At 43.5% G+C, this 12,473-nt stretch overlaps 1 protein-coding gene across 1 annotated transcript in view; it reads left to right on the top strand.

The window, feature by feature from the left end:
- The window catches only part of LOC144689095 (piezo-type mechanosensitive ion channel component 2), a 190,222-nt gene that overhangs the window by 44,705 nt on the left and 133,044 nt on the right, over positions 1–12,473 (top strand). Inside the window, exon 15 of the mRNA XM_078556243.1 lies at positions 6,075–6,235. Coding sequence (XP_078412369.1) covers positions 6,075–6,235 — 161 coding nt within the window. The remainder of the gene's footprint in view (positions 1–6,074; positions 6,236–12,473) is intronic.

Raw genomic sequence — 12,473 nt, 5'->3', positions numbered from 1 at the left:
CTGCATAAATGAGTCTGAGAGACAATTTATACATGTTGCTACAGAGATGAGAGACAATCTGACTGATGAGAGTGGACGGAGCGATATAGTGAAAAGTGAGTCAGGGATAGAGTGAGGCCTTAATGGTTTTTCAGATTAATCAAAGATCGGCTTGTTGAATCAAATGGTCTTTTTAAAAATTCCTTTTTTTTTACATATACTCACAGGACTCTGCCTTGCTCTCTCTTTTTATCTTTGACTATATTTCTGTCTTCTTTTCTATCTCAGTTGATCTGCTGAGTGCATGTTTTAGGAAGCACTTTTAAAAAGGAGCTGCAAGGGCACAGGGAAGAGGTTAAAATGAAGCTGAGCTGGAGCAATGGATGGATATTTGTGGCTGGAGAGGTGATTAGTTCACTTGCTGCTCTCTGAAGATGGCAGTCAGTGCGAAAAACATGCCATAGCAATGGAGCAAAGGGAAACCATAGAAACAGAAAATTAATGGCACAGATGGAAGGCATTCAGCCCATCATAAATGTGTCACCTGAAGAAGATCTAAACAGTCTAATTCCACCTTCCAGTTATTCATCTGTAGCCCTATAGTTTACGGCACTTCAAATACATATCCAAATATTTTTCAAATGTGATGAAGGTTTTTGCCTCTTTCATGCAGTGAGTTCCAGGCCCCCAACACTTTCTGGGTGAAAACATTTCTCTTTAATTCCCCTCTAATTCTTCTACCAATTACTTTAAATCTGAGGCCCCGGATTATTGACATCTCTGCTAAGGGAACTATGTCCTCCTATCTATTCTGTTCTAAGCCCCTTGTAATTTTATACACCTCAATTAAATTTCCCCTCAAAGAAAACAACTCCAGCCTATCCAATCTTTTCACGTGGCTAAAAGATCTCCATTCCTGGCAACATCCTTGTAAATCTCTTCTCTACCCTCTCTAATGCGATCACATCCTTCCTGTAATGTGGTGACCAGAACTGCATACAGTACTCTAGCTGTGACCTAACTAGTGTTTCACACAAGATAAAAAACTGGAAGGTGGGATTAGACTGTTTAGATCTTTTTCAGACGACACATTTATGATGGGCTGAATGGCTTTTATCTGTGCCATTAATTTTCTGTTTTACACCATTCTAGCATAACCTCCCAGCTCTTATGTCCATGCCTCAGCTAATAAAGTGTCCTGTATGCCTCCTTGACCATCTTATCTATATGTCCTGCTACCTTTAGGGATCTGTGATATGCACTCCAATGTCTCTCTCATCTTCTACACTTCTCAGTATCCTACCATTTATTGTGTATTACATGCCATAGTTTTGGTACAAGAGGGACTTGAACCTTAGCAGGAAGGTGTGACAGCATGGTAGGGATTAGGATGGGCGTGTGATGCAGTAAGACAGGAGGCTGGGATAAGGTTATGTGCGTGATAGACACCAAGAGGAGAAAAATAAAAGGGAATTCCAAGTAAGACTAGGAGGTCAGGTTTAGAGTAACAACAAAAAGGTGCAGACTGACACTGAAGAGCAGACTTGACTTGTGGCAACATGTGCAGTTTCTTCTCCACTGCAAACTTGGGAGCAGCTTCACTGGAAAACCTACCTTGTCCAGTTGATACACCTTTTGTGCTTGCAAGAAAATTGAGCCACTTTGAACGGAGCTGTCAGTGGATAGAAGCTGTGGCCAGGGGACAGCTAGAGAGAAAAGGGGGAACAGAGGCCTAATCAACAGGGTAGCGGTGGTGGGGGATGTTATGTGGTCGCCACCTTTTCTTTAGTTGGTGGCCTACTGGATAAAGCACTTCCTGATGTGCTACCGGGTCATACGCATCAGAACATGCTAGGGTCCAGTCCCTGGTCTGAATTGAGTTAGCTGATGTCGGTGGAGGCATGACAATCAATCTCAATGCTCTACACAAAGAGGAGGCAATACCAGTCAGAGTCCCTGACAGGAGATCAGTGGGAAGAGTTCAGAAAAGAATGTAATATGTTACAGAACTAATTTATAACCTAAGAGACAAAAGATCTACTTGCCACAAAAACAGCCATGGACAACTAAAGGGGTAAGTGACAACATAAAGCCGAAAGAAAAAGCATACAAAAATGCAAGAAATAGGATAGATTCTGGCAAATGAGAAAGATGCACTGGGTGAAAAACAGATAGTAAGAGCTACAAAAAGTGAGCATGAAAAGAAACTTGCAAGGGAATGTCAAAATCAAGGCAAACATTTTTCAATTGGAAAAAAGAGGGTGGTCAGGAGCTAAAAACTGATAAAGGTGATAACAGCCAATGAAAAAAGGAAATGGTGGGCATGTTGAATAATTACTTTGCTTCAGTATTTACAATACAGGAAGAGGTCAGAACACCAAACATCCCAAGGAAACTAAAATTAAATCAGGGACAGGGACTCAACAATATTAATGCATGCAAAACAACAGTAATGAAGAAATAATGGCATTCGAGTGACAATGCCCGCAGGACTGGATGGTTTCGTCCAGGGTTCTAAAGGAAATGGGTGAAAACATTGCAGATGGTCTAACTATAATCTTCCAAAGTTCTCTCGATTCAGAAACCTTTCCTTTACATTGGAAAATTATGCATATCATTCTGCTATTTAAGAAAGGCAAGTGAGGGAAACCAGGGAATTACAGATCACTGAACCTAACATCAGTTTATTGGAATATTGGTAGTGTCTACAATTAAGGATAGAGTGACAGAACACCTTGAAAATTTTCAGCTAATTCTGAGAGATCCAGCATGGATCTGTAAAGGGCAGGTCATGCCTGACAACCTGATTGAATTTTTTTATAGAGGTGACTGAATTACTGGACAGGAGGATGTCTATGGATGTTATTTCTATGGACTTCCGGAAGGCATTTGATGAAGTTCCCTTATAAGAGGCCATTAGTTAAAAATGAAGCTCATGTAATTGAGGGCAAAGTATTTACCTGTTTGGAAAATTGGCTGAATAACAGAGAGTAGGAATAATGGGCAGGTACTCTAATTGGTAGGATGTGACTAGTCGGGTCTAAACTATTCACCTTATTGATTAATGACATATGATGGAATGGAAAGCCATATTCAAATTTGCTGATGATACAAAGATTTCTGGGATTGTAAGCAGCGTGGATGGAAGCATAGAATTACAAATAGACATTGATAGATTAAGTGAATGGGCAAAACTGTGACTTTGTAAATAATAAAATAACAGAAACAGTGGAGGTCCAAATATGTAGATCATTGAAATGTCATGAGCAGATACAGAAAGGAATCAAAAAGACTAATAGAATGGTGCCTTTTATATCTAGATGACTAGAATACAAAGGGTTAGAAGTCATGGTTCAACTAAACAAAGCCCTGGTCAGGCCTCACCTGCAAATTCAGTAAACAGTTCCAGGCACCGCACCTTAGAAAGGATATATCGACCTACATACAAACATACAAATTAGGAGCAGGAGTAGGCCATTCGGCCCTTTGAGCCTGCTCCGCCTTTCAATAAGATCATGGCTGATCTGATTGTGGCCTCAACTCCACATTCCCACCTACCGCTGTTAACCTTTCACCCCCTTGCTTATCAAGAATCTATCTACCTCTGCCTTAAAAATATTCAAAGACTCTACTTTCACCACCTTTTCAGGAAGAGAGTTCCAAAGACTCAGGACCCTCAGAGAAAAAAATTCTCCTCACCTCTTGTTTTAAGTGGGTGACCCCTTATTTTTAAACAGTGACCCCTAGTTCAAGATTCGCCCACAAGAAGAAACATCCTCTCCACATCCACCCTGTCAAGACCCCTCAGGATCTTATATGTTTCAATCTTACTCTTCTAAACTCCAGCGGATACAAGCCTAGCCTGTCCAACATTTCCTCATAAGACAACCCACCCATTCCAGGTATTAGTCTAGTAAACCTTCTCTGAACTGCTTCAAATGCATTTACATCTTTCTTTAAATAAAGAGATCAGTACTGTACACAATACTCCGGATGTGGTCTCACTAGCGCCCTGTACAACTGAAGCATAACCTCCCTATTTTTGTATTCAATTCTCCTCACAATAAACAATAACATTCTATTAGCTTTCCTGATTACTTGCTGTACCTGCATACTAGCTTTTTGCAATTCATGCATTAGGATACCTATATCCCTTTGCATCTCAGAGTTCTGCAATCTCACATCATTTAGATAATATGCTTCTTTTGGCAATTTCACATTTTCTCACATTATTCTCCATTGCCAGATCTTTGCCCACTCACTTAACCTATCTATGCCCCTTTGTAGCCTCCTTATATCCTTTTCACATTTTACTTTCCCACTACCTTTGTGTCATCAGCAAATTTAGCAACCATACCTTTGGTCTGTTCATATAAGTCATTTATATAAATTGTAAAAAGTTGAGGCCCCAGTACTGATCCCTTTGGCACACTACTTGTTATATCTTGCCAACCAGAAATAGATCCATTTATTCCCGTTAGCTAACCAATCCCAGACCCCAAGGGGCTCCTTCTCTTGGAATTTTTCTTTCTAGATGGAATATATCTATTCTGTGCATTCTAAAATATCCCTTAAATGTCTGCCACTGCATCTCTATTGACCTATCTCTTAACCTAATTTGCCATTTCACTTTAGCTATCTCTGCTTTCATGCCTTCATAATTGCCCTTATTTAAGTTTGAAATATTGGTCCTAGGCCCACTCTTCTCTCCCTCAAACTAAACTAAATTCAATCATATTATGATCGCTGCTACTTGTGGGTCCCTTCACTATGAGGTCATTAATAATTCTCTTTGCAGAATACCAGGTTAATATAGCTTGTTCTTGGTTGGCACCAGAACATGCTGTTCTAAGAAATTATCCTGAAAACATTCTATGAATTCCTCATTTAGGTTACTTTTGCCCATCTGATTTTTCCAGTCGATATGTAGATTAAAATCGCCCATGATTATCACTGTACCTTTCTAACAATCTCCCATTATTTCTTCTTTTATACCCCATCCTACTGTATGATTACTGTTAGGGGGCTTGTATACTACTCCTACAAGTGACTTCTTGCCTTTATCATTTCTCAACTCTACCCAAACTGTTCTACATCCTAGTTTCCTAAACTTAGGTCATCTCTCTCTATTGTGCTAATAGCATCATTAATTAACAGAGCTACCCTCCACCTTTTCCTAGCTCCCTGTCCTTCCTAAATGTCATGTGCCCTTCAATATTCAGGTCCCAATCTATGTCATCCTGCAACCGTGTCTCTGTATTGGCTATCAGATCGTACTTATTTATTTCTATTTGTGCTATCAGTTCATCTGTTTTGTTTCGAATGCTTCGTGCATTCAGATACAGAGCCTTTAGTTTTGTCCTTTTATTATGTTTGTAACCTCTAACCTTATCTGCTGACCTTGGAGGGATTGCAGCGGAGATTTACCAAAATTATGAGGAGAGAATACACAATCCAGGGTCGTATTTTCTGGAATTGAGAAAGTTTGATTTGATTGAAGTTTTCAAGGGAAACAGATAGGGTAGATAGAGAGAATTTATTTCTACTGGTTAGGACTAGATAACACTGTCTAAAATTTAGAGCCAGAGTGAGAGGAGTAAAATGAGGAGACACTTCTTTACATGAAAAGTGGTAGAAGTTTGGATCTTTCATCCACAAAAGGAAATTCATGTTGGATCAATTATTAATTTTGAGATAAATAGGTTTTTGTTAACCAAAAGTATTAAAGCAATCTGGGGAAAAAAGTGGGAAAATGGAGTTAGGTCACAAATCAGCCATGATTTCATTGAATGGTAGAACAGGCTTGAGGTAGAATGCCTTCTTCTGTTCCAGTGTTCCCTGTCTCTGATCACAATCCAGTGATTAGTGTGTGGAGTTGAGACTCAGCTGCGAAACAGTCAAACAACTGAACAATAATCACTGTCTAAGCTCATACAGGAAGAATGGCTGATTGGCTGAGGTAACTACAAGGTCCATGTAGAACTGGACCAAGCATTGGGTTGGTGCCTTCAGGAGAGGAGAGGGGAAGGAGGAATGCAGTGGTGTTTACCTCAAAAATTATGAGAATCTTATGCTTGATCCCTTTCACCATTCAGGATATCCAAGTCCTTGGAGCATGGTGATTGACAGATTGACTACCCTTTTCCTGCGGTTCCTGGAAATGGTACATCAAGCCCAAGTCTTGGTGTGGAGATTCCTGGAACTGCACATCATCAAGATCATCTCATCCGTTATTATCTGGATTACATTAAAAGAGGTAAGAACATTAACACAGACAAGTGCTAGTTCTAAGGAGAAATAGATGACACATGTACTCTAAGAATGGTGTTCGGATGAAGCTAAAGAAGAGCAAGAGTCTTCACATATTCAATGCAAAACATGTTCAACCAATGCAAAGCAGCAATTAACAGAGCCAGTAGGGCTGCAGAATGCTGGTCTAGCCAGTGATGACCACATCCCATGAAAGAATTTTTAATAAACCATCTAGTTAATAAAAACACAAAAGAGACATTTAAATACTGGAAGCTGTGCAAAGATCCACAATGAGTACTTTGCATCTGTATTCACAATAGAGAAGGATGATGTAGGTATAGAAATCAGGGAGGGGACCTGTGATATACTTGAATAAATTATCATTGATAGGGAGGAGGTATGAATGGTTTTAGCGGGCTTAAAAGTGGATAAATCCCCAGGCCCAGATGAGATGTATCCCAGACTGCTGTGGGTGGCAAGGGAGGAGATTACAGGGGCTTTGACACAAATTTTCAAATCCTCTCTGGCCACAGAAGAGGTGCCAGAGGACAGGAGGACAGCGAATATGCTACCATTATTCAAGAAGGATAGTAGGGATAAACCAGGTAATTACAGACCAGTGAGTATAACATCAGTGGTAGGGAAACTATTGGAAAAAAATCTGCGGGACTGGATTAATGTCCACTTGGAGAGGCAGGGATTAATCAAGGATAGTCAGCATGGACCAAAAACAGAAAATGCTGGAGAAACTCAGCAGGTCTAACAGCATCTGTGGAGAGAAAGACAGAGTTAACGTTTCGAGGCTTTTTCCAGTGAAGCCCAACACAAACTGGAGGAACAGCACCTCATCTTCCGATTAGGCACTTTACAGCCTTCCAGATTTAACATTGAGTTCAACAACTTCAGATCATGACCTCTCTCCTCCATCCTCACCCCTTTTTTATCCCCTTTTTGCAATATTCATTTTATTTCTTTAACTTTTATTTTTTATCCACTTAATTTTTATTTTTATTTATTTTCATTTTTATTTATTGTTTTATCCCCACCTTTTATCCCACCACCGTCCCTTCCCCCCACCCCAACCCCATTAGGGCCATCTGTCACTTGTTCATGTTATTCTTTCCAGAACGCTTACCCTTTTCTGACTATTATCACATTCTGCTTTCTATCCTTAATGCCACCATCAGCACCTCCTTTAGCCAGTACTACTACCATTAATACCCCTTTGTCCTTTTGTTCATGACATCTCTCCTTTGCCTCCACCAATCGCTGACCTTCTATCCAGCTTCACCTGCTCCACTCCCCTTAAACAATATAAATTTCATCACATTTTTACTTCTCTTTAGCTCTGAAAAAGAATCATATGGACTCGAAACGTTAACTCTGTCTTTCTCTCCACAGGTGCTGTTAGACCTGTTGAGTTTCTCCAGCATTTTCTGTTTTTGTTTCAGATTTCCAGCATTCACAGTGTTTTGCTTTTATCCGATCGTCAGCATGGGTTTGTCAGGGGGAGATCATTTGATTTAATTTTTTGAGGAGGTGACTAGGTGTGTAGATCAGGGTAGTGCAGCTGATGTAGTCTACATGGACTTCAGTAAGGCTTTTGACAAGGTCTCGCATGGGGGACTGGTCAAGAAGGTAAGAGCCCATGGGATCCAATTTGGCAAATTGGATCCAAAGTTGGCTTAGTGGCATGAGGCAGAGGGTGAAGGTCAAAGATTGTTTTTGTGATTGGAAGCCTGTGTCCAGTGTCCAGGTTTCGGTGCTGGGTCCCTTGCTGTTTGAAGTGTACATTAATGATCTAGACATGAGTGTAGGAGGTATGATCAGTGAGTTCGCAGATGACATGAAAATTGGTGTGGTAAATAGCGAGGAGGAAAGCCTTTGACTATAGGATGATATAGGCAGGCTGGTCAAATGGGCAGAACAGTGGCAAATAGAATTTAACCTTGAAAAGTGTGAGGTAATGCATTTTGGGAGGACTAACAAGGCAAGGAAGTGGTACGATGAATGGTAGGACCCTGGGAAGTACAGAGGATCAGAGGGACCTTGGTGTACATGTCCATTGATCCTTGAAGCAGCAGGACAGGTAGATAAGGTGGTTAAGAAGTCATATGGAATACTTGCCTTTATTAGTCGAAGCCTAGAATACAAGAGCAGGGACGCTACGATGGAGCTGTATAAAACGTTAGTTAGGCCACATCTGGAGTACTGTGTGCAGTTCTGGTTGTCACACTATAGGAAGGATGTGATTGCACTGGAGAAGGTGCAGAGGAGATTCACCACGATGTTGCCTGGGCTGGAGCGTTTCAGCTATGAAGAGAAACTAGATAGGCTGGGGTTGTTTTCCTTAGAGGAGAGAAGGCTGAGGGGGGACCTGATTGAGGTGTACAAAATTATGAAGGGCATAGATAGAGTAGATAGGAAGAAACTTTTCCCTTTAATGGAGGAGTCAATAACCAGGGGGCATAGATTTAAGGTAAGGGGCAGGAGGTTTAGAGGGGCTTTGAGGAAAAATGTTTTCACCCAGAGGGTGGGGGATATCTGGAACTCACTGCTGAAAGGGTGGTAGAGGTGGGAGCCCTCACAACATTTAAGAAGTATTTAGATGAATACTTGAAACACCATAGCACACAAAGGCTATGGGCCAAGTGCTGGAAAATAGGGTTAGAGTAGATAGGAGCTTGATGACCGGCGCGGACATGATGGGCTGAAGGGCCTCTTTTCATGCCGTAAAATTCTTTGACTCTATGACTCTAAGGCTTACCACCATTTAGGGGTCTGCATTATGAGGAAAGACTGGAGAAGCCTGGGCCTTTCAGAATTGTAGGGAGCCTGAGGCGATCTCACTGAGATTGTTGAAGGTAGAGAAAAGTTAATCTGAAATATTACTTTAAATTAAATGTCGGTAGGATGAAGAGATGCAGGTTCAAACTAGTAAATGGTAATTTTAGGGCTGATATCAGGGAGATTCTTCTTCACACAAAGTGCATGGTCAACATGTGGAATAAGCCCTGGAATCATTAAAGGAGTGATCTCCTCGTGCAGATAAATCAGGATGAGGTAAATCACATTCCTCATCCAGAATGACCTTGTGAGGAGACCAGTGATAAGAGCTGGCTGAGAAAGACCTGCACTGCAGAAGGGTTTCAAGTTAAATCATCGGTGAGGAACCTGTTTATTGGAGTATCAGCGTTTAAACATGTGTGTCCAGCCTGTATATCTAGAACAGGCAGCAGGATAAAATCAGTCTGGGGTAGAATTCACACATGGGTTCCCCGATCTTCTGCCAGAACCTCACATGAAGAAACAGTGTTGTAGTTCCCGCTGAGGTTGATGGGAGATTGGGAAGCCCATGTGGGAATTTGCAAATGACTGCATTCCAACAACTGGCCATGACCAAGGGGGAAATTTCACTTCTAACCAGGCAGCGATTGGCAGCTGCTGAATCAAAACCAATTCAGAAAGAGCACATTGTAAATATCTGCTGGCCTCTTGTGCTTTAGGTTGCTCAACAGCAATCTCCATCCATCTCCACTTATTAACAACTTCACATTGCACATATTTCCTGTCAACTTTAAGCATTATAAATTTGTATATCCACGTTCACAATGGAATTACACCCTTCTGCATAGCTCCCACCTCCCACTTCCCCATATATCGTGATACAGAGTTAAAGATTGAAGTGGGAAGCCTGGTGACGGAGCAAGCAATATTACAAGGACATCTGCTTTGCATATTTTGGCCATCTGGTTTCTGTCCCTGACAGGCCAACATATCCCTCCAATGCCCAACCCTAGATCTGTTGATATAAACCCGGACTGCTTCCATTCGCAGAGCTGCACACATTAACCCTAGAATCAAGAAATTGCTTTCCCGCTTCAGAGCACAGGTACATCACTTCCCCAGGTACATCACTTCCTCAGGTACAGCTTCTCCCCAGGTACAGTTTCTCCCCAGGTACAGCACTTCCCCAGTACAGCACATCCCCAGGTATAGCACTTCCCCACATACAGGTCTTCTCCAGGTACAACACTTCCCCAGGGACAGCACTTCCTGAAATATAGCACTTCCCCAGGTACAGCACTTCCCAGGTACAGCACTTCTCCAAGTACAGCACTTCCCCAGGTATAGCACTTCCTCAGGTACGGCAGTTCCCCAGGTTCAGCATATTCCCCAGGTGGAGCTCTTCCCCAGATGCAGCTCTTCCCCAGATGCAGCTCTTCCCCAGGTGCAGCTCTTCCCCAGGTACAACTCTTGCCCAGGTACAGGGATTCCCCAGGTACAGCTCATCCTGAGGTACAGCTCTTCCCCAGTTACAGCTGTTCCCCAGTTACAGCTCTTCCCCAGGTACAGCTCTTCCCCAGGTACAGCACTTCCTGGTACAGCGTCTACCCAGTACAGCACTTCCTCAGGTCTAGCACTTCACCCAGGTCCAGCACTTCCCCAGGTACAGCACTTCCCCAGGTACAGCACTTCCCCAGTTACAGCTCTTCCCCAGGTACAGCTCTTCCCCAGGTACAGCACTTCCTGGTACAGCATCTACCCAGTACAGCACTTCCTCAGGTCTAGCACTTCACCCAGGTACAGCACTTCCCCAGGTACAGCACTTCCTTAGATAGAACACATCCCCAGGTGCAGCACTTCCCCAGTATAGATTTCATCCAGGTTTTGTTCTTCCCCAGCTACAGTATTTCTCCAGCTACAGCATTTCTCCAGGTACAGCACTTCTCCAGGCACATCTTTTCCCCAGCTACAGCACTTCTCCACCTACCACACTTCCCAGTACAGCACTTGCGCAGGTACAGCACTTCCCCAGTACAGCACTTGCCCAGGTACAGCACTTGCCCAGGTACAGCACTTGCCCAGGTACAGCACTTGCCCAGGTACAGCACTTGCCCAGGGACAGCACTTGCCCAGGGACAGCACTTGCCCAGGTACAGCACTTGCCCAGGTACAGCACTTGCCCAGTTACAGCACTTCACCAGTACAGCACTTCACCCAGGTTTAGTTCTTCAGGTACAGCTCCTCCCCAAGGACACCACTTCCCCAAGTACAGCACATCCCCTGTACAGCATTTCAACAGGTACACCATTTCACAGGTACAGCACATCACCTGTACAGCAATTCTCCAGGTACAGCACTTCACCAATACAGCACATCCCCAGGTACAGCATTTTTCCAGTACAGCACTTCCCCACAACATCACTTCCCCAGGTTTTGTTCTTCCCCAGGTACAGCACTTCCCCAGTACAGAATTTCACCCAGGTCTTGTTCGTCCCCAGGCACATCACTTCCCCACCTACAGCACTTCCCAGTACAGCACTTGCGCAGGTACAGCACTTCCCCAGAACAGCGCTTCCCACGTACAGCATGCCCCCAGTACAGCACTTCCTCAGGTAGTGCATGTCTCCAGGTATAGCACTTGCCCAGGACAGCATTTCCCCTGGTACAGTACTTCCCCTGGTACAACAGTTCTCCAGGTACAGCACTTACCCAGTGCAGCACTTACCCAGTTCAACATTTACCCAGTACAGCACTTACCCAGTTACAGCACTTACCCAGTTACAGCACTTCCCCAGGTACAGCACTTACCCAGTACAGCACATCACCGTGCAGCACTTCCTCAGGTACTGCACGTCTCCAGGTATAGCATTTGCACAGGACAACACTTCTCCTGGTACAGCACTTCTCCAGGTACAGTACTCCCCCAGTACAGCACTTACCCGGTACAGCACTTACCCGGTACAGCACTTACCCAATCCAGCACTTACCCAATCCAGCACTTACCCAATCCAGCATTTACCCAATCCAGCACTTACCCAATCCAGCACTTACCCAATCCAGCACTTACCCAATCCAGCACTTACCTAGTTACAGCACCTCCACAGTACAGCTCTTCACCCAGGTTTTGTTGTTCTCCAGGTATAGCACTTCCCCAGTACAGCACTCCTCCAAGTACAGTTCCTCCCCAGGTATAGCACTTACCCAGCTACAGCACTTACCCAGCTACAGCACTTCCCAGCTACAGCACTTCCCAGCTACAGCACTTCCCAGGTACCGCACTTCCCCAGTACAGCACTTGCCCAGGTATAGCACTTCTCCAGGTACAGGTCCTCTCCAGGTACAGCGCTTCCCCAACGACAGCACTTCCCCAGTTTCAGCATTTCCACAGATACAGCACTTCCCCAGGTAGAGCACTTCCTCAGGATAGCAATTCCTCAGGTACAGCACCTCCCCAG

This window comes from Cetorhinus maximus, chromosome 13, assembly GCF_964194155.1.
Source record: "Cetorhinus maximus chromosome 13, sCetMax3.hap1.1, whole genome shotgun sequence".
Taxonomy (NCBI): domain Eukaryota; kingdom Metazoa; phylum Chordata; class Chondrichthyes; order Lamniformes; family Cetorhinidae; genus Cetorhinus; species Cetorhinus maximus.
This window is presented reverse-complemented; position numbering and strand designations above follow the sequence as displayed.